Source organism: Bufo bufo, chromosome 2, assembly GCF_905171765.1.
Source record: "Bufo bufo chromosome 2, aBufBuf1.1, whole genome shotgun sequence".
Taxonomy (NCBI): domain Eukaryota; kingdom Metazoa; phylum Chordata; class Amphibia; order Anura; family Bufonidae; genus Bufo; species Bufo bufo.
In genome coordinates, this window is record NC_053390.1 from 353,711,482 (window position 1) to 353,733,265 (window position 21,784).

Consider the following 21,784-nt stretch of genomic DNA (forward strand, 5'->3'; position numbering starts at 1 on the left):
CTATTAGTATTGTTACATATTCTTAATAGTAGTAATTACAACTAAACCCGATGCTGATAGTAATCAGGGAGTAGGCATCTCCGCTACCTCTTGTGTTTGCTACGATCTCTACACACCTGTAAGCCATGCTAGCTGATGGGGGTTTGTTTAGGTGATTATCCAGTTTGCTCATAACTCTCTGTGGGGGTTAATCTGCCAACCTAAACTTATTGTCGGCACTTCAAAATTCAGAACAACAAAGCCAGCGTGGATTAACGTGGATTCTGAAATAATACTAAGGCAAGTCAGATTAGCACAATGCATATGAGACGTAAGGCTTAGTGCAGCATTACCAAGAGCAAACGTGTGTGACTTCTACTGGTAAGGACTCCACGTAGATGATGGCATACTGAGCACTGACCGGAATAATGAAGGCATTTGGACAAATAAATAGGACATAGGAAACGCCACCTACTAGTAGTAGATTCTCTTACCCAGTAATGCACAAGACCACAGTTCAGAGACCTGGAATGATTATGCAATGTCCTTCTAAATCAATAGGTGGCATTTTACTTAAGTTCTCCATGTACACGAATATATTTTTAGTAAAATCTGGATAATAACACAGACTTATAGGGAAAAGCAGGTCATGCTATGAACCAATCCAGTTTAGAGGTACCTTCAAATGACTAGTGCGTATGACCAGGATATCTGCTCTGGACATTCAACCACTTGGCCTCTAGTGGTCTCTAAAATGAAAAGGCGGCAACATTAAAGGGTAAGCACATCAGCCCTGGGAATTTCATCTCGCATTGGCTCACAAAATCCTAGGGTATTCCAGGATTTTACTATTGATAGCCAATTCTCAGAATGGCCTATCAATATCTGATTGGTGGGGGTCCAACACCCTGCACCCCCACAGATGAGCTTTTACTGTTGATGGCTGATTGAAGATAAGCCATTAATAGTAAAATCCTGAAATATCCCTGAAATGTCATTATAGACAGACTGGTTGCTAAGGATATTCTGAAGAAGTCTTTAAATGGGGTTGTCCAATGCATCCAGAGCAGCTAGTCCGTTCAGTTGCTCTAGTTCCAACTGAGTGATGTCACGGTCATTGGTCACGTGGCCTAGGCGCAGCTCGGCACCATAGAAGTGAATGTAGCAGAGCTGCAATACCAAGCACAGCTGCTATACAATGTACAGCATGGAAAAGACCACGTTGCTCCCAGGAACAGATGATCGGTAGGGGTCCCGGGTGTTGGACCCCCACTGATCAGTATAAAAATTGCAGGAAACACTTTTAAACGCCAGAGTAAGAGCAAACTTTTTCCTTTTTTTTCTTCTGCTTTTTTTTTTTTGTCTTCAGTGTGGCTTACCACAAGCATTTTCTCCATGGCCTTTTTACCCTGTAGAGAACACCTATAGCATGCTGCATTTTTGAAAAGAAGTCAGACAAAAATTCTAGGAGCAGAAATGTGTCTTTCGTTTTAGATTTCCCATTGACAATTCGCTAACATCCAAAGCTGACGTTTTTACCGACCAGCTGCTCCGTTCATTTTGGCGGACTCCACAGGGTACAGGGCCCCTGTTCTTCTGATTGGTGGGGGTCCCAGCAGTAGAACCCCTACTGATCTAAGGGTGGCTGCACACATTGCAGATTACATGCGGTTTTGCTGCGGATATTTTCAGGTAGAAAAACCACATAACCATATAGTACCAGCAAAGTGTATGAGATTAGAGAAATCTCATGCACACTTTGCTTTTTTTTTTTCTTAGGTGCGGAAACTGACCTGTGCGGATTTTAAAATCTGCAGCATGCGAATTGTGTTTTTTTTGTGCGGATTTCACCCTTTTCCAATGGGAGGGTGATATCTTTGGAAAATTTGCATCAGATCCTCTTCAAAAACTGCGGTTTTGATGGAGATTTCTTGCGGACTTTCTGCATGTAAATCTGCGCCCTGTGCAGCCAACCTTAGGGGAATTTTGACTCTGACAGCCGCGTCAAAATTTTGTTAAAAACCTGCCGGCGGCCTTTTTGCCTCCCATACGAATGGCAGCTAGGCTTTGATTGGATGCTATATGCTCAGGCAGGTAGACAGCAGTATCCCTTCTCCATATGCTGCACATACAGCATTCCTCGCAGGGACCATTGTGTCTTTAAGATGTTGTAATGCTGAGAGGAAGTTTCCGCAGCTTGTGTTCCGCTTTAGCTGATAAACAGAACAGTTGAACGTTATCTGTAGTTTTTTTCTGCCTGACAGCAGCCGTACAGCAGAACTGGAGTGGTAAAATGGGGTGCCCCAGGGCAGACTTGTGAAACGGTCTCTGGGCCCCTACTAACCAATCACAGCACAGCTTTCATGTCCTGTCCTGCTCTTGAAAAAGGAAAGCTGCGCTGTGATTGGTTGCAATGGGCACTTCCAGAAGTCTGCCCCACCCTCTACCTGCCGTCCTGAGTTTACATAGAACATGGAAACGACAAAATGGACCTAGCTTACAAATGTGCGGCAAAATCTGCCAAACCTGGATGTAGCTGAGGATATGAATGTGGCAGTCCGCACACAATCCACTGCGTTTTTTTTACACTGCAGGTAGCTCAGGTTGTTGTACTGTATTTGATATTTAATTGCTAATATGGGAGTTCCACAAACAAAAAAATCTATAACAAATGCACCTTTAGGCTTTATTCACACCTCTGTAGCGGTTTATAACGGAATCCATGGAGCAGTGCCATATCAGTCATATGATGGGTGCCGGTGGTGCTTGCCTGACCTCATTCACTTATAGACAGAGGTTTTTTGTAGGTCTATAATTGACAGCACAACATTCCACCTGGAATAACATCCAAGGTCAGTAGAGATTATATATCCAAATCCCTATCAATTTTATTGTATATTAAAAGATGTAGAAAAAGGCGAGATGGAAAAAAGTATAGAGAGAAGCGAAGGGCATATATTCTATTGGACTGTCATGTATCCCCACAAGGCTGGTAAGCACTTACCGGGTACCAGGTCAAATGCTATGACTCAGACACCCACATATGTACCACAGATGGTGTATAATGTAAACACCCCAATGGGGGATAATGAAACATGATACAATTATATAAGGGAATTCCTAGGATGTCAATGAGATCCACAGCCTGCGTCCTTGGTAACCATAGACTACAAATATATACCAGGCATAGTAAAGTCTATCCACAGCCTAGTCTATAACACAACACAATGATAGTACATATACGGCCTAATATGGATGTATTATATAACCGTGTATATAGTAGTGTCTTAATAGGCACACCTGATATGGGACGTACCTGAAGACATGACAGAGCCCAAAGAGAGATAGTGACCCTAAGCGCAGGACCTCGACACGCGTTTCACCTCAGCGGCTTCGTCAGGAGGTCAATTGACTTATAATCTGGTACATCAGATTCCAGCATGGTGTCCTTTGCTTTCGTGGTGAAGACTAAGGCTACATTCACACGATCGTGAAGAAAACGTTAATTAAAACGTTAAAAATGGTTCCCTTCAGTTTGCATGGCGGCTGTCGGTTTGTGAAAACAGACAAGATGGAACATGTTCTATTTTTTGACACCTGTTATTCACTGGCCTTCAAGAAGACAGCTGTGTGAATAACTCCGTAGACTAACATTGACAAGCGTTAAAAAAAAAACCATCCGTCTCATGTCCGTTTTTCAGTGTAGTGTGAATGTAGCCTCATGCAGCACTATTCTGCGACTCCCAGCCTCCGACTCAAACGTGGACAGATCTTTGACATGCACTGATACATTGTAACAAACTGCTGCATGAGCAAATACTAGGCCTGGGTGGGAACGTAAAAAAAGCAATTCTGCTTACAGTCGGTTTTCATTAGCTAGCAGCAGGCAGAGATCTTAAAAACGTTGAGTGTGTTAGGAAGTTGCAGATTAGAGGACTTTGTTCTGCTGTCAAACATATGGCACAGGGGCACTTATTGGCATTGGTGAGACTATGTGACGCTTCCTGTGTGAAGGGGGCGTGCTATTTAAGGTGACTGCTCCCACTCCAGGAAGTAGTCGGTTCCTTTTGTCTATGTATGTGTAACAGATCTATCGCCTACATGTTTCTACCCATCAAGACTGTACACGCCAGAGAGGAACGATCTACAGAACCCCGTATCCTGGCATGTGTGTATTTCCACTGTATAGATACAAATGCCAGGAGCCAAGTTCTATAGATTTCTTCCCTGCACACTTGGCCGTCCTATTACATGATACCATATTGCATCGCTATGAGTGGGTGAGCCCTCTCACATTAGGAGGAGGGAGGCATAGAAATAATAATCCCAAATACACAGCCCTGGCATGAACTGCTGGTAAAGTGTTCTTGTATAAACTTGAACGTTGTTCATTTTTGTCATGAAGCCAAACCTCTCCATTTAGATGAGTGAAAACGCAGCCAATGAGATTGTATTCAGCCTGCCACGCAGATGAGCTGTGTGATGTGAGGACACACGGCTTTTTACTCTTGGCTCCAGCTACCTTAGGCTGAGTTCACCTTAGCATTTTTCATTTGGGTTCTAATCGGTTAAAGGAGCAGAACAGCAAAAATTTCACCAATGGCATCAGTCACCATTGACTATAATGGAGTCTGACGGGTGTCCGTCTTTTTAGCGGAAAGATAGTGCAGCATGCTGTGCTATGTTGTCCTCCTTTTTTACTAAATCTACAAGAGGGTTTTCTCTAGGGCAGGCTCACACTTCCATTAAATGGATCCCGCAGGCTGTTTCGGCAGAGACTGGCTGGATCCAGTGGTCGCAAAAATGCCTGTTCAGACCATTTACTCCCTAGGGGGTCATTCAGACGGCTGATTTATTTCAATGGGGCCACAAAAGGTGCAGACAGCACCACAGTGTGATGTCCGCATCCGTTCTGCTTCCCCGCAAAGAAAGATAGAGCATGTCCTATTCTTGTCCGCAATTGCGGACATGAATAGGCATTTTCTATGATAGTGGTGGTCATGTGTAGTCCGCAAATTGCAGAAGGCAAACGGACCGGTATCCATGTTTTGTGGAACCGCAATTTGCAGACTGCAAAACATTATGGCCGTGTGAATGTACCCTAAAAAAAAGTCTCAAGTATCAATACACTTCTCCCTGCTATTCATGAGCACAGTTCGTGCTGTGAATGGCGCAGGCAGCGCAGCGATGCTGCTGATGCCTAAAATATCCAATAACAAAGCTCTGTACCTCAAGGAGCTTGATCATTGCTTGGTGTGGGCGGGCTGCCGGACCAGTTTCGACAAACCGCTCTGAAACTGGAGGGAGACTGGTGCAGTGGCGCCCAATCTTCACGGAGTGGCGCTTGGCAAGGAAAACCGCCTCCTGGTGGGCAGTGGAGATTGGTGAATGTTGGCCGAGGGGTCTGGAGTGAATGCACAGCAGGCTATTATAGCCAAGTGATACAGTACAGGGAAGATGCACTATACTGGACTGGACTTCATCACTTGACTATAATTTCCTGCTGTGCATTAACCCTGTCCTGGAGGGAAGCGAGCAATGTTATTTTTTTGGGACTGTATGTTGAGTGGCTTGAGGGAGGGGAGTGATGTTTTTTACATGGAATAATATGTTGGAGAGGCTGATGGGAGTGGAAAGACGTTATTTACATGGGAATGTATGTTGTAGGGGCTGAAGGAAGGGCAGTGTTATTTAAATTGGACTGTATGTTGGAGGGGGCTGGAGGGAGGGGCATGTTATTTACATGCTGGAGGGTGCTGAGGGGAGAGATGTTATTAGGCTAGTAATACCAACTTCTTAGGGCTCGTTCACACCACTGCTATTTATTTCTGTTGTTCTGCTCTGTTGGATAAATAATGGAAGTGCTGGATAGGACACATAATGGAACCAAACAGAGCTGAACAGACTCCATAGACTATAATGGGATCCAGTCTTTTTGCCAGACAAAGTCCTGCATGCAAGGCTTTTTTGTCTGGTCCTTTTGGCAGAATCTGCGACACAAGCCCTGACGGAGCCTTCAAAAACGTGTGAACAAGCCCTTTTTAGGCCTACATATTTATTTATTTGAATTACTGAAGCGTTACTTATATCAGAAAGTGGTCGGATTCCTGTAGGATCCATTTTAGTCAAGAGTCTTGCAATCAACGGCAGTATGCGGCTAGGCCAGATCCAGTAAACGTCAGGATGTTCTTTGCAGAAACAGCCCTGCTTTATCAGTTTAACCTGTTCCCGGCTGCCTTACACATATATATTTATATATATGTCGGCAGTCGGGACTTTTTATGGAACCGTGCCATAGCCACTGGGTGTCTGCTGTTTTAAACGGCAGGCACCTGGGGCTAATGTCCATGACCGGTGATGACACCAATCATGGACTTTTAACCCTTTTAGATGCAGTGTTCAAATGTGACCACGGCATCTGGGAAGATAAAAACTGGGAGCGCGCGCTCACAGCTGTGCTCCGGCTCCTCCTGGCGAGCATCGGGAAAGCCGGATGCAGTGTGCGGCAGCTCCAGTACTTAGGAGTGGTACAGTGCTGCTGCACATTCGTTCCTATGGAGATCCTGTCTGTGGTATCGTCACATGCCCGTGCTATTGAAATATAAAAATATTTACCGCAAATGGTGAAATGGGGGAAAAAAGTCAAAATGGACGATTCGCAGTTTTTTGGTTGCTTCACCTCCCACAAAAATTTTTATAAAAATTGATCAAAAGGCATACACACCCCAAAATGTTATCAATAAAAAGTGCAGATCGCCCTGCAAAAAATGAGCACTGACACAGCTCCGTACACATAAAGAAGTTAAGAGGGTAAGAATATGGTGATGCAAAGAAAAAAAAATTTGGGAAAGTTTTTTTTATTTTTTTTTCAATATTAAAACACAAGAAAAACTATTCATATGTGGTATCATTGTAATCGTAGTGGCCCACAGCATGAAAGTAACAGTTTTTCAGCATAGGAAGTGTTGTAAAAACAGAAACTATAAAACTGTGGTGTTTTTTTGTTTTATAGTTCCACCCCATTTGGAATTTTTTCCCCCCCGCTTCCCACTACATCGTAGGCAACCGTAAATAGTGCCGTTAGATAGTACAACTTTTCCCACAAAAAACAAGCTCCATACAGCTATGTGAATGGAAAAATAAAAAAGTTATGGCTTTGGGAAGGCTGGAAGTAAACAATGCAAATGAAATAAATGGAAAATTGCCCGGGCATTAAAGGGTTAACGTAACCTACCCTTACATAGATGTAAATCTAACCTCCGATTGGTCATTCACCATTTCTAGCACATTACCTGCTGTATTCATGGAACCTTTCTTTGCGTGATATCTGTACAAGTGTGGCTGAACACCTGCAGGCAAATGCTGGCTGTGCCCTGTAGTTAATTTGAGACACTACCTTTGCTCTGCTACATCATGTGTTCCATTAAATGGATCCCGCAGGCTGTTACGGCAGAGATTGTGGTGCTGCTGTACATTTTGGCGGTGCAACAGTTAATGCACTAGTTACAGCAGTCAGTGTATTTGCCAAGCAAAGTAGCATTTACCTGTGACGGAGTTCTCCAGAGAAAACAGAACCCGGACGTTCCTGTGACATGATGGCTGCTCCGTCAATAAATGTCCTTCTATTTCTGTTTGGGGAATAAATAGGGAGGGTAGAAGTGGGAGACATTGTGTCCTATTTAAGGAGACTGCTCATGGGCTTAGACGCTTCATACTCAGCATGTATGTACTATGGTTTCTGGAGCTTTAGATGTTTATCATTCATATATTGGCAAAGGATCTAAATAGGTTGGACTGGTGGTCCTCAAAGTGAATCTGCTCTCCAGTGAAAAAGCCCCCACAGCAGAGATTCAGTGCAGTTCAGCGCCATGGGATCCAGACCTATACTGGCCAATGTGTGCGCTTTTGTCTGTGGGTTGGTCAGGAGATTGGCATACATGCACAGCTTAGGCGTGAGTTTAACAGTGCACAAGAATGCCCACAGCCCTTACCAAACATGCTTTCACGATACACCCCATGAACTAATCCAGAGATCTGGCATAATGCAGGATCCCAACCATGGCATAGAGGTTTTTGTCCCCCTCATACATTGCCATTGTAACATGGCTGCTGCTGTATTATGTAGCTATTCTCCTGCAATACTTTTCATGGAAAATACCATGCCCAACGGGACACCACATTAAGTCTGTGCACCTCCATACAGGTCTGTACACGCTGCATTCATTTTAGACTGTTTTGTACCTAATTACAATTGCCTTTTAAAATGGTTTAAAGGGGTTTTCCAGTCTCTTGATATTGATGATCTAGTCTCAGCCAACAGCGCAGGAAGCAACAGTGGATGGACCTGGAAGCAGAAGGCTCCACCAGTGGCCACTACATAATAGACTGATCCTTCTGCTTCCAACTCTGTCCACTGTGTTGTCTCTCACACCAACCAGCAAATCTGTGGGGGTGCCAGGTGTCAGACCCCAACCAATCTGATATAGATTAGAAAACCCCTATCAGAAGACACGGTTACACAGAGACTAAGGCTGGGTTCAGACCTAAGCGTATTTGATATGCGCGTTTAACGCGCGTTTTTGTCGCGCGTTTTTATGCGCGTTTTTGCAGTAGTAAACGCGCGTTTGACGCGCGTTTGTGTGATTGACTGCAGTGTCCTATGGCCACAAACGCGCGTCAAAACGCCCCAAAGAAGCTCAAGAACTTGTTTGATCGTCGGGCGTTTTTCAGCGCGTTCAAACGCGCTGTAAAACGCTCAAGTGTGAACCCAGCCTTAAGATCACAATGCCGCACTACTGCCTCACACCTAATGAGTGAATGTGGTTGCATTGCAAAGTACTGCGACTTGACAGTCAATGGAAAGACAATCCTGCTGGATTTCTGCACATCCACCACTGCCATCAGTCAGCAGACTGATCTAGAGTCACCATGTATCCCAAACAGAAGAGATGAAGTGTAACAGGAAACCATTAATAAGAATATATTATGAGCCAACATACAGTGATCAGAGCCCGCTTGTGGGGAATATCTTGTATTTTGGCTCTTTGGTTTTTCTTGAGGTGTGTAGAGCCCTGAAGACCAGCAGCGCTGCCTAATCTAATTTCTGAAATAAAGCGATCAAGAAAGGAATTTACAGTTCTCATTCCATGTATAATTACTTTTGTCACTTGCACAAAGTTCAGCAGCATAGCGAAGGATTTGACCTTGACGCTGGGATTTACATCTATGAGACGCGCCTGGAAACTCAGAACAGTGGCCATGTTGCCCTAATGGTGGGTGAATCAGAGTTCAGCTTTTATTCTCTAAACTGTGCAGGAAAATGAGACCTGGACGCTGATTGACAGTTATAGTTCTCACAGTAAGGTGACATCCGCTTTTGGTCTGCAAATTGATTCCCAGTAATGGTGGACAGATGTGTGCAGTCAGCATCACTGACCATTTTACCATCGGCTTCTATTGTGCTAATTAAAGGTGATAAATGGCCACCTCAAAGTAAGAAAAACCAAATTACCAGATCTGCGGGGGTTCCTACCCAACAGCTGATCGGCAGAGGTGCCAGTAATCGGAATCCCCACCGATCTGAAATTGATGACCTATCCTGAGGATATGTCATTAATGTTGGGAAAACTGTCATCACTAATGAAAACGGTCTCCTCTACTAGTAGACGATTTTGGGTGGAAATCAGAACAGATTCTTTGTCATTCCTGAAATGCTGACTCCTGCCGCGTGTCTACTTTCCTTGAGGACATACCTTTCATACTGGTGACTGCAGCCCCAGTCAAATGATGTACCTCAGTGGGGTCTTTAGCTGTTTTGAGGTTCCCTGGACTGAAGAAATTCAGAATCATTGGTCTTGACTATACACTGGCTGCCATGATCATATTGGGACAATATGAGTTAAATTGATTAGAATGCATTACATTGTATATTAACCACAGTTATTACTTTATGTAGGCAGTAGTGATGTTTTTATACTGGTCTTGTGGATGGTTGATGAGCTTTGACAGCCAGAGGGTGTTTTCCCAGTGACCCTGAAAAATGTTGTTTGGATGATTACCTCATCCAATTTCTATCAGGATAAGGCCTGACCTCCATTAGTGTACCAAATATTACATTAGTTCTCCATATTTTATGCAATGGGAACACGGGGACTATGGGAGGATCTAGAAGACCATTTCAGAATAGTTAATAGTGTAATGGTGGATGTCTATACTGAGCTTCTGCCTGTCCTCCTATAAAGCTCTTTCAGGAGTTCTACACACTTTAAGGATGGAGATGTCCTATAATTGTATGTAGCCTGTATTCTTCTTGTTAATTGCGTCTGGGTGGGTTGTTCTGCCCTGCTTTAACCATGGATTGTCTGGTTTGCCTGTAACTACTCAGTACTGTTTCTCCCATATGTGATTGCAGTAAAGTCCCAGGTTTTGCATGATCCATGTGGGATGGACACCGGATAAGTGAGAGGTGTTGGGAATAACCCAGTGTTTCCTCTGGTGACCGCTGCAGTTCACACCCTCTCTGCCTACTCCCATAACACTTCCGTACTAGGTTTTGACAAGAGGTGCCATGCAGCAGCAGAGTGCCCTTCACTGTCCCTAAACACCCCGGTCTAATTTCCTGCCTTTGTAACATTATCACACGTATCTCCGTACTGTGGAGCAACCGTATGCAATCTTGCTTTGGCAGACTTGTCTGCCCCTAGGTCACCGCCAATTCATTTCCTCTTCTGGACAAGAAATATTTACAGCCATGAAGTGGTCTTCTCTTTCGCTTCATGAAAAATATGTAGGAGTGCAGAATATTTTTTTGCATTTTATTTATGGTTTTAGAGTATAAATGAGGTAAAGTGATTATTATATTCAGATGTCGGCAGTAGTATTATGTCAGAAGTGATAATGTTGCTTATCAGGTGGCCCATATTTGTGTGACTGGGGGAAGTAAAACGATCTTCTGTAACCTAGTTATACGCTGTCATATTCTTATCCTGTCGATTCCTTGATTATTGGTGATGGGCAAAGTGAGAAGGACCTTTTTAGAAGTCACCAGAAATTGGACAGAGCTGCATACGTGGGTAGACGGCAGTGTATGTATAGGGGACAATAAGAGCAGAATGCACTGAGCTTTACACACTGTATATTACTTACTTAAATTGGGGAAGTCGGGCCACTTGTGGCTCCTGGGTCACTATTTGTCCACCACTATGTCAGAAGGTTGGGGAGGCATACCATATCTGACATAATCTACAGATATTCTTACAGGTATATATGGCAGCACAAGGAGTAAGTTGGTCTTCCCACTTCGATTAGCCGCCTGAGAGACCCGAGAGTCTTAGAGGAAGGAACCTTTAGGCCTGGGATGCTCAACCTGCAGCCCTCCAGCTGTTGCTAAACTGCAACTCCCAGCAAACCCTAATAGCTGTAGGCTGTGCAGGAATGCTGGGAATTGTAGTTTTGCAACAGCTGGAGGGCCATAGGTTGGGCATCCCTGCCTTAGGTGACTGGAGAAATATAGTAGCCCCATGAGAGCCAGTATGGACGACAGGGTTTGTTGTGCGGAGGTACAATAGCTACTATATGTAGTTGCTTGATGTACACTTTAACATATTGGTCTGTATGAGACAGATACGCAGCATGTATTCATTGTTGTTTTTCTTGTCGGAGCAGAAAACAGGAAACTTTTGCAGACATCTTGGCACTTGTACATTCACAGGGTCATACAGCAGACCATTCCTTATACTTTAGCATAAACGAAATCCCAGCAGCTGTGTCTTTGAAGATATGATTTACTCCAATATTAGTTGTGTCCTACAACCAGGACGCGTTTCGGCAAGCATGCCTTTATCAACAGGTCCTTTCTTACCTATTCCTTATACTTTGTCACCATTTGTCCTTCTCAGTTTTATGTTGAGATACTTTTTTGAAGCATTTGCTGCCTTCTTAATATTACAATAATACAATAAATGTATTTCAGATCTGAATTTACTACAGAATCTGCAGAAGAAATCCCAGACTGATCTGTTTTTTCTTTGCAGAATCCACGAGAATAAGTGGCTTGCAATTCCACAGCATGTGAATGATGATGCACAAAACCTATTCACAGGCATGGGAGGCAGAATGCTTGTTGGTTGTATATGGACTTCGGCAATGAATCTGTGCTGATATCCTGGATGTGTAAACGGACCCTTAGGCTACATTCACATGACTATGAAAAAAATGGCTGTTGAAAACAGCAAAATGATCCATTTTTAATGGTTATTTTTTAATGGATGCTATACTGAAAAACATCCAGTAAATACTTTGGATTTCTATTTTTTGGTGGCCGTTATTTACAGGCCATTAAACAAATGGCCTTGTGAATGGACCCATAGATTGCAATGATTCTGAAAATGGCTGTCATGTGAATGTAGCCTTACACATTTGCTTTACAATCGATACATCTTTGTACTGCAGTATATAGATCTTTACCCTGGCAGTCCTTTCTTGCCATGAGTGAGGTATGGCATCTCCTTCAATATCTGTTTACTGTAGACACCACATGTTATTATAACCTAGGGCTGTGCCGGTAAAGAACAAGTATCCTTTACAGAAAGGTTTTTAAAAAAATGTTTTTCATTCTTGGCTAAGATGAGCTCAACAGGTTCCTGTTTAGCTCTGGACGCCTTGTATTAGGACAATATGAACTAATTTGTATTGTTTCTGCATAGTCAGTCACATATACTGTACAGTACATACCACGCCTGCTTGCCTTTGGGCCTGTACTTTGGCTAAATGACAGGATCCTTGTGGCAAGATTTACACAGCTCATGCATAATATAATGATATCACATATGTTTCCCATAAACATACATAAATGTCTGTAAAGGGTGTGTGATATTTCTACAGAGCACCTGAGCACAATGGAAGTCAATGGGAGAACCCCACCATTAAACCAGGCACCCCCTGCTCTGAAGAGGGGAGGGTGTCTGGTTCATAGGAAAAGGTCAGAAATTGATGGAAACACCACTGAAATGGTTCGGGACCAGCATGGGGAGGATGTCTGGATGCATCTTGGACTCCCAGGTCGCTGCTGGGAACAATGTTGTCCGAGTAGTACGCCACTTTTCCAGACTGACAATAATATGCACCAAACCAAAGATGAAATCGATTTTAGAAGAAAAATTGTTAGGAAACATTCTTTCCTGTATATTTACTTGTATATAAAGTGCAAGTGCTGCCAAAAATTACAAGGAAGAGGCACTCCGATACAACCTGTATATAACATAAAGGAGGGCCTCATTCACATTGTGGTACAATTGTTCAGGTAGTGGGACTCCTACACTCATAAAGCCTATGCACTAAGTAAAAAGGGCTGCCAAAAATTACAAGGAACTGGCACTCCAATACACCCTTTATTACACATAAAGGAGGGCGTCATACACACCCTTGAAAAATTATGATTGATTGGCCTGCTGGTGACCCTCTAAAACATTAGGCGCAAGGGCCTGCTGGTGATTTTCTAAAACATTAGGGGCGAGGGCCTGCTGCTGAGCTGACCCTCTAAAACATTAGTAGCTAGGGCAGCCTAATAAGCATGTTGATATGATGGAGAGGAGGACGAGAAAAGGAAGATTAAACCATATACCCTTTTTTGTGGTGGAAGGGGTGCATGGGAAAACAGTGTATTCAATACACCATAAAAGCCACATTTAAAGTGCCTTTATGTTCAACCGCTTTCCTCTGGTGGAGTAGAGAAGTCAGGCGAAATCCAGGCCTTGTTCATTTTGATAAGAGTCAACTGGTCAGCATTTTCAGTTGACAGGCGGATGCACTTATCAGTTATTATGCCCCGAGCAGCACTAAATACCCGCTCTGACAAAACGCTGGCGGCAAGGCAGGCCAGCACCTCCAAGGCGTAGAGCGGCAGTTCGTGCCACTTGTTCAGCTTGGACACGCAATAGTTGTAAGGCACAGAGGGATCACTGAGGACGCTGACAGGGTCTGATATGTACTCCTTCACCATCTTCCAAAACTTTTCCCTCCTTGTGACAGTAGGCCGCGCATCAGGGTGAGGGTACTGGCGGGGTATCCTAAAACTGTCCCAGGCCTTGGAGAGTGTTGCCCTGCCTCTGTTGGAACTGCTGTGTGTTCCCCTTGTCTCCCCTCCTCGGTTGCCCAAGGAACTACGTACTCTGCCGCCAGTGTTGTCAGCTGGAAATTTTTGGAGCAATTTATCCACAAAGACCTTCTGGTATTGCATCATTTTGTTAGTCCTCTCCACCACAGGAATGAGAGATGAGAAATTCTCTTAGTAGCGGGGGTCGAGAAGGGTGAACAATCAGTAATCGGTGTTGGCCAAAATGTGTATAACGCGAGGGTCACGGGATAGCCAGCATAACATAAAGTGAGCCATGTGTGCCAGAGTCCCAACAGACAAGACTTCGCTGTTTTCTTCAGGAGGATGACTCTCAAACTCCTCAACCTCTTCATCCTCTTTGTTCATCTACGCTGAACAAATTGAATAAACCTGCTGTGGATACTACCCTCTGTAGCAGAGGCAACCGTCTCCTGCTCCTCCTCATCATCCAATTCGCGCTGAGAAGACGAATGGAGGGTGGTCTGGCTATCAGCCTGTGTACTGTCTTCCACCATTTCCCCCTCTTCCACATGCAAAGCGTCCGCCTTCATTGTGAGCAGCGAGCGTTTCAGTAGACACAGAAGTGGGATGGTTACGCTGATAATAGCGCCTTCGCCGCTCACCATCTGTTTTGATTCTTCAAAGTTGCGTAAAACCTCACAGAGGTCAGACATCCATGCCGACTCCTCGCTTGTAAAGAGCGGAAGCTGACTGGAAAGCCGATGACCATGTTGAAGATGGTATTCCACTTCTGCCCTCTGCTGCTCACAAAGCCTGGCCAACATGTGGAACATGGAGTTCCAGCACGTGCTCACATTGCACAACAGTCAGTGAGCTGGCAATTGCAAGCGCTGCTGCAGTGTTGCCAGACCCGCAGCAGCTGTAGATGACTTTCGGAAATGGGCACACACGCAGCACACCTTTACCAGTAGCTCAGGCAAATTGGGGTAATTTTTGAGAAACCGCTGAACCACTAAGTTGAACACCTGGGCTAGTCATGGTATGTGTGTGAGCTTGCTGAGCTCCAAAGCCGCCACCAAGTTACGGCCATTATCAGACACAACCATGCCTGGTTGTAGGTTGATTGGCAAGAGCCACAGCTCAGTCTTGTCCCTTATACCCTGCCACAGCTCTGCGGCGGTGTGCGGTTTGTCACCTAAGCAAATTAGTTTCAGCACAGCCTGTTGCCGCTTCCCCACTGCAGTGCTACACTGCTTCCAGCTACTGACTGATGGCTGATTGGTGCTGCAAGGTGAGAATTTAGAGGAGGAGGAGGTGGAGGAGAAGAAGGGGGGGGTTGCAGCCACTAATGTAGGTGGTGGCGGGAATCCTGATGAAAGTAGGGCCTGCAATCCTTGGCATCGGTAGCACCTGTGCCATCCGAGAGTACGACTCGCTCCTGGCCTCCACAATGTACATCCAGTGTGCTGTCAGGGAAATGAAACGTCCCTGGCCAGAAGCACCTGTCCATGTGTCTGTCGTTAAGTGGACCTTCCCAATAACTGCGTTGGTCAGGGCACGGGTGATGTTACAGGACACATGCTGGTGTAAGGCGGGGACGGCACACCGGCAAAAATAGTGGCGGCTGACGACTGAGTAACGAGGGACCGCCGTTGCCATGAGGCGGCGGAAAGCCTCAGTGTGCACGAACCTAAATGGCAACATATACAGGGCCAGCAATTTTGAAAGGTGCGCATTTAATGTTATGGCCTGTGGGTGGGTGGCTGGGTATTTGCGCTTTCGTTCAAAGGCCTGGGGTATGGACATCTGTACGCTGCGCTGGGACACAGAAGTGGATGTGCTAGCTGATGGTGCTTGTGAAGGTCCAGGGCGGGAGGCATCCCGGACCCGGACTGCGTCTTGGAAAGGGGATTGGCCAGCATGTAACACAGGGAAAGAGGAGGCAGTGGTGTGACCCGCAGACACTGATTGTGGACCCAGGCGTTCGGCCCACCTATACCGGTGCTTTGATGCCATGTGGCGGATGATGCTGCTGGTGGTGAGGTTGCTAGTGTTCACGCCCCTACTCATTTTGGTACCGCACAGGTTGCAAATGAAGTTTCTTTTATCGTACGCACTTTCCTCCAAAAAGCGCCCGACTGCGGAACACCTACCCCCTGGCAAGGGAGATTTATGCAAGGGGGTGCTCCGGAGAACAGTTGTGGGCCTGTTTGGTGTGGCCCGCCTTCTCCCTTTTGCCATCCCACTGCCTCTTCCATCCTGTTGCGGTGCTGCGGATCCCTCCTCCTCTGTACTGCTGTCTTCGCTCAGCTTGCCACCTTCCCAGGTTGGGGCAGTGATTTCATCGTCCACAGTCTCCTCTTCCACTTCCTCACTCTGATCATCCTCCTGATTTGTTGACCTAACAAGAACCTCACTTATTGACAACTGTGTCTCATCCTCATCATGAACCTCTTGAGACACTAATTGCGGTTGACTTATTGGCAACTGTGTCTCATCATCATCCACCTCGTGAAACACTAATTGCCGTTCCCCACCGTCATCATCTTCTGACTGTGGATGTTGAAGAATTTAGGAATCGGTGCCCAAGATCTCCTCATGTCCCTCTTCAAGTGAGCTTGGCAAGAGGGCCAAATCAAGGAATAGCGATGAAAAGAGCTCCTTCGAATATCCGAGTGTGGGATGGGATCACTTGTTTGCCAAGACTCTCGATGGTGGGAGGAAGGAGGATCAGGTGAGGATTCTGTTGACCAGACTCTTGGCTACTCAGTCTGGACTTTGTGGAAGACAGGGTGGTGCTTAACCGACTGGAAGCATTATCTGCTGCAATCCAACTGGTCGCCCTGATGTGACTTCGAGAGTGGTGTCCTGCACCACCCTGCAAACTGGGAGATGAAGCTAGGTATCGTGGATAAGTGTGTTTCTTGTGCTCTGACAGCAGGCACAGTTTCACCGCGCCCAGGGCCACGGCCTTTGCGTGCACCATCAGCAGCACGGCCACTTCCCCGTTTCTTACTGCTCGCCTTGAGCATATTAAATGGTATATATGCTTGCAAGTATGTCACACGTACAGTAGCAGGTTTTGTAAGTGTATGCGCAAACAAATTACACTGTCACAAATATTTAGGATGTGCAAACATTATACAGGAGATATAGCGCAGGTAATGTCGCTGTCAGCAGCGGCCAAACAATTGCACGCAATTTAGCGCAGGTTGCACTAAGGGTACTTTCACACTTATGTTGTTGGATTCCGACAGGCAGTTCCTTCGCCGGAACTGCCTGCCGGATCCGGAAATCTGTATGCAAACAGATAGCATTTGTAGACTGATCCGGAAGCAGATCCGTCTCACAAATGCATTGCAATACCGGATCCGTCTCTCTGGTGTCATCCGGAAAAACTGATCCGGTATGAACTTTTTTCACATTTTTAAAGGTCTGCGTATGCACAGACCAGGAAACCGGATCAGTTTTTCCAGAACACTTGGTGTCGGATCTGGCATTAATGCATTTCAATGGAAAATAATGATCCGGCATTCCGGCAAGTGTTTCGGAATTTTTGGACGGAGAGAATACCGCAGCACGCTGCATTGTTTTCTCCGGCCAAATACCGTAAGAGTGACTGAACTGAAGACATCCTGATGCATACTGAACGGATTGCTTTCCATTCAGAATGCATTAGGATAAAACTGATCTGTTTTTTTCCGGTATTCAGCCCCTAGGACGGAACTTAATACCGGAAATGAATAATGCTAGTGCTAAAGTACACAAATAATATATATTTCAGCCAGATAAAACAATAGTCCTTAAAAGGACTTTTGGGTCTTTAACACCTTTCAAGACTTAACCCTCCCTAAAAATAAAAATAAAATTTCTGTCCCTACACGATCTGTCGCTTCTGCTGCAGCTCTTCCGGACTAATACTGAGCCGAACCACGTGTCAATCACTGTAATGCCAGTAACCAACATGGCTACGGCATTACAGTGAGTGCCAGTACTCCCCCGCACGTTTATTGGCTGCGTAGCAGTGCGGGGAGGAGACTCTAGCATCGTGCTCGAGCACACGCGGTGTTCGGCCGAACACCGTGGTGCTAGAGTCAAAATGGTGTTCAGACGAGCATGCTCGCCCAACACTAGTCTGCATCCAACCCGCAAAAAATGCAGATTGGATGCAGACCAAAAATATGTTTGCATTCGTGACCACCTTACTCTCTTGTAAGTCAGGCCTTACTGGACAGTCTCTCTCCATAAGACGTTCACATTGGACACCACTATTCCATGGTGAGCGTTTTTATTATTTTTCTTCAGGCTTTGTATACAGATGACACTAGGTTACTTGATAACCTGTTGACCTGAACTCTGTAAATTTACCCTAAGTTATCCATTAACAAAGTAAAGTGCTGTCTCTTCATTTTCGCAGGGTCTAAAGAGGGTGACACAAGTCAGGCCAAAGTATCTGCAGAATGTTCCTCTTCTAGTGCACCAACTGTTGACCGAGAAGGAGTCTCTAAACTAGAGAGGCTAAACATTGAGAAAGATGGTGACGAAGTGAGGTCAGCTTCAACCAACTCTATGAATGCAAAAAAGCTCGCCTGTGAAAACATAGCATCTTCTCTTTATGGTAATCTATGCCCAGCGTTAGACCTTCAGTGTCTTTTCTACTCCATTGCCACAGGTCAAGGAGAGTAACTGGAGACACAGATGCCCTGTTCCCCTTATTAGTGTTGGCCACACCAGGGTTTAAATATAAATGTCAGTTTTTGGGAATGCCCCTTTTATGCAGAGCTCCTCACTATCTTTTTCAGAAAATGGCCCCAGGAGAATTCCCTGATTTCTTTGGGTCCCACTTCTGGAGAAGCAAACATCTCATTTTTGACTTGGGAGCCACTGACAGCCATGCTATCCCCTTCTAGTATTAACAGCTCTAGTCTGCCTGAACATACTAAGTGGATCCCACTCTTTGATGTCCATAGGCCATAATAGAACATTTGGACAGGTGTTGTCTTCAGCTTTTGGCCCCAGGGCAATCAGCTGATATCTGTACATATCTGGACATCCTATCTCACTCGTCACAAGTTTCAATACACATTTACTAAACCTTTACATGAGGCGATGATTGGTACGATTGAGTGACGAACAAGTCATGTTTTGGTGTAGTGAACATTTCAACAATGACCCTTTGGACGCGCCAAATTTATCAGTCACAAAATTGTCATTTCAATCGCATATTCCATTGTTTGTAAATCATACTGTTGCATGGTGTTGTGGACAAATTTATCGTCTGTAATCATGCGCGCAGTGAACGATTACAGTTTACACGTATGAAATCATTAACATCCAACAATGATTTTTGTGCCCACACAAACGAGCGAACCAACGAGAAATCTACCAATTCTCAGTTGTTGTTTTATCGTTCATTGCTTTTACACTGCTCAATAATCGTGCAGTTTTGCCTGATTTAACAATAATTTACACTATAATCAGCTCGTGTAAAGGTACCTTAAGTTGCCTAGAGGGGAATGAGTAAATCAGAACACGTCTGATAAAAAAAAATTCTATTCTGATACATAGGCAACATTTTCTCACTGTGTTGATTTGTGATGCATATGATGTGTATTTTACCATCAACCTTTGAAAGCCTTGGTACAATATTTTATTTGCTTCATTATTTTCGTCTTACCCCCTCTGTAATAGGGAGTACAAGCAACCACAGTACCCTTAAGTCCATCATGAAGAGAAAAGATGTAAAGAAAGAATCCTCAAACACAAAGAAAAATCTTCAGTTTGTTGGCATCAATGGAGGGTAAGCATGTTATGAAAAGACAGACACGTGTGCTGTACTGGTGTAACCCGTTGTAACCCGTTTCATTGTCTCAGATGTAACCTTGGAAGAAAACCTGTGAATTAGTAATGCAAGATATCTGTAATTTTCAGGTATGAAACCACATCTAGCGATGAATCAAGCTCCAATGAAAGTTCATCCACAGAGTCAGATGATGAATGTGAGGAAGAAGTGTTTAATGAGGACTCTGAAGTCCTAAAACAAGGCATGGCAAGTGAGCAAACAGAAGTACCCGAGCCAGTGGGGGATGCTGAGAAAGAGACAGAGAAAGTGGAAATCCGGGAAAGGTACAATGCTGTCCTGCGTTAGCACGGTTGTTAATATTCTATAAGGGTATGTCCACACAGGACATATGCATTGAAGATATGCTGCTATGGATTGGTGGGTAGCAAATAATCATCAAATTTTACAGTAGTAGCAAAGTTGTTTTTAACCCCTTGAGGACAGGGCAATTTTCAGTTTTTGTTAAAAATTTTTACTCCCTGACTTACAGGAGCCATAACTTAAAAAAAAAAAAAAATTCCCCCATTCATATAGCTGTATGAATGCTTGTTTTTTGTGAGACATGTTGTACTTTCTCAAACTTTTTATTGATAAAAAAATGTGAAAAACACACAAGCTAGGTGTGAGTGCATTATCTCAAAATGTTAAAGTACCAAACCAGACAGAGTTTAGCCAGTTCAATAGTCCAGTTGTCCATGTACTTCTGGATATTAAAATGAGTGTACAGAAGTGAAAACACAGAGTCCAGTATTATGAAGCAAAACATCCTGATAATGTCTTAGTCCACTTATGCCAGTGGTGACGAACCTATGGTACTGGTGCCAGAGGTGGCACTCTGAGCCCTCTCTCTGGGCACCCGCACTCTGGAAAAAGTTTATGGTGTACCAATATGACTTAGACGCAGGGCATGCTATGAACAGCATTGAATGCAGACAGGCTATTATAGCTAAATGATAAAGTACATGGAATATATACTATATTGGACTGTAGTATTCAGGTTAAAGGGCTTCTGTCACCCCCCAAAAGTCATTTTTCATTTTTGGGCTAATTAAAATCCTTATAGTGCGATTATTCAATATATAGTGCTCTTACCCTTATCTGTTGTCTAGTTTCTTTAAAAACCGCACTTTTATAATATGTTAATTACCTGGCTACCAGCAAGTAGGGCGTCTATTTGCTGGTAGCCGCCGCATCCTCCTTTCAAAAAAACGCCCCCCTCCTCTTGTTGATTGACAGGGCCAGCGAGCGCTCTCCTCCTCTGGCTGGCCCTGTCTGCGTTCTAAATCTCGCGCCTGCGCTGTACCGGTCTTCAGTCGGCGCAGGCGCACTGATAGGAGGACGCTCGCTCGGCCGCTCCTTCCTCAGTGCGCCTGCGCCGGGTGTAGATGTGACGTCATCGGTGCAGGCGCACTGAGGAAGGAGCGGCCGTGCGAGCGTCCTCCTATCAGTGCGCCTGCGCCGACTGAAGACCGGTACGGCGCAGGCGCGAGATTTAGAACGCAGACAGGGCCAGCCAGAGGAGGAGAGCGCTCGCTGGCCCTGTCAATCAACAAGAGGAGGGGGGCGTTTTTTTGAAAGGAGGATGCGGCGGCTACCAGCAAGTAACCGCCCTACTTGCTGGTAGCCAGGTAATTAACATATTATAAAAGTGCGGTTTTTAAAGAAACTAGACAACAGATAAGGGTAAGAGCACTATATATTGAATAACGCACTATAAGGATTTTAATTAGCCCAAAAATGAAAAATGACTTTTGGGGGGTGACAGGAGCCCTTTAAATTGCCGTGTTGGCACTTTGCGATAGTTTGGGCACTTGGTCTCTAAATGGTTTGCCACCACTGACTTATGCCATCTCGATGAGGACAGCAACAATGAAAGACCTTGCATGGCA

At 44.8% G+C, this 21,784-nt stretch overlaps 1 protein-coding gene across 3 annotated transcripts in view; it reads left to right on the forward strand.

Moving 5' to 3' along the window:
- KANK1 (KN motif and ankyrin repeat domains 1) overlaps positions 1-21,784 on the forward strand; it is a 199,494-nt gene that overhangs the window by 165,224 nt on the left and 12,486 nt on the right. For all 3 annotated transcript variants that reach the window (XM_040417110.1, XM_040417112.1, XM_040417113.1), the window contains 3 exons: positions 18,471-18,671; positions 19,745-19,853; positions 19,985-20,179. In XM_040417110.1, coding sequence (XP_040273044.1) covers positions 18,471-18,671; positions 19,745-19,853; positions 19,985-20,179 — 505 coding nt within the window. The remainder of the gene's footprint in view (positions 1-18,470; positions 18,672-19,744; positions 19,854-19,984; positions 20,180-21,784) is intronic.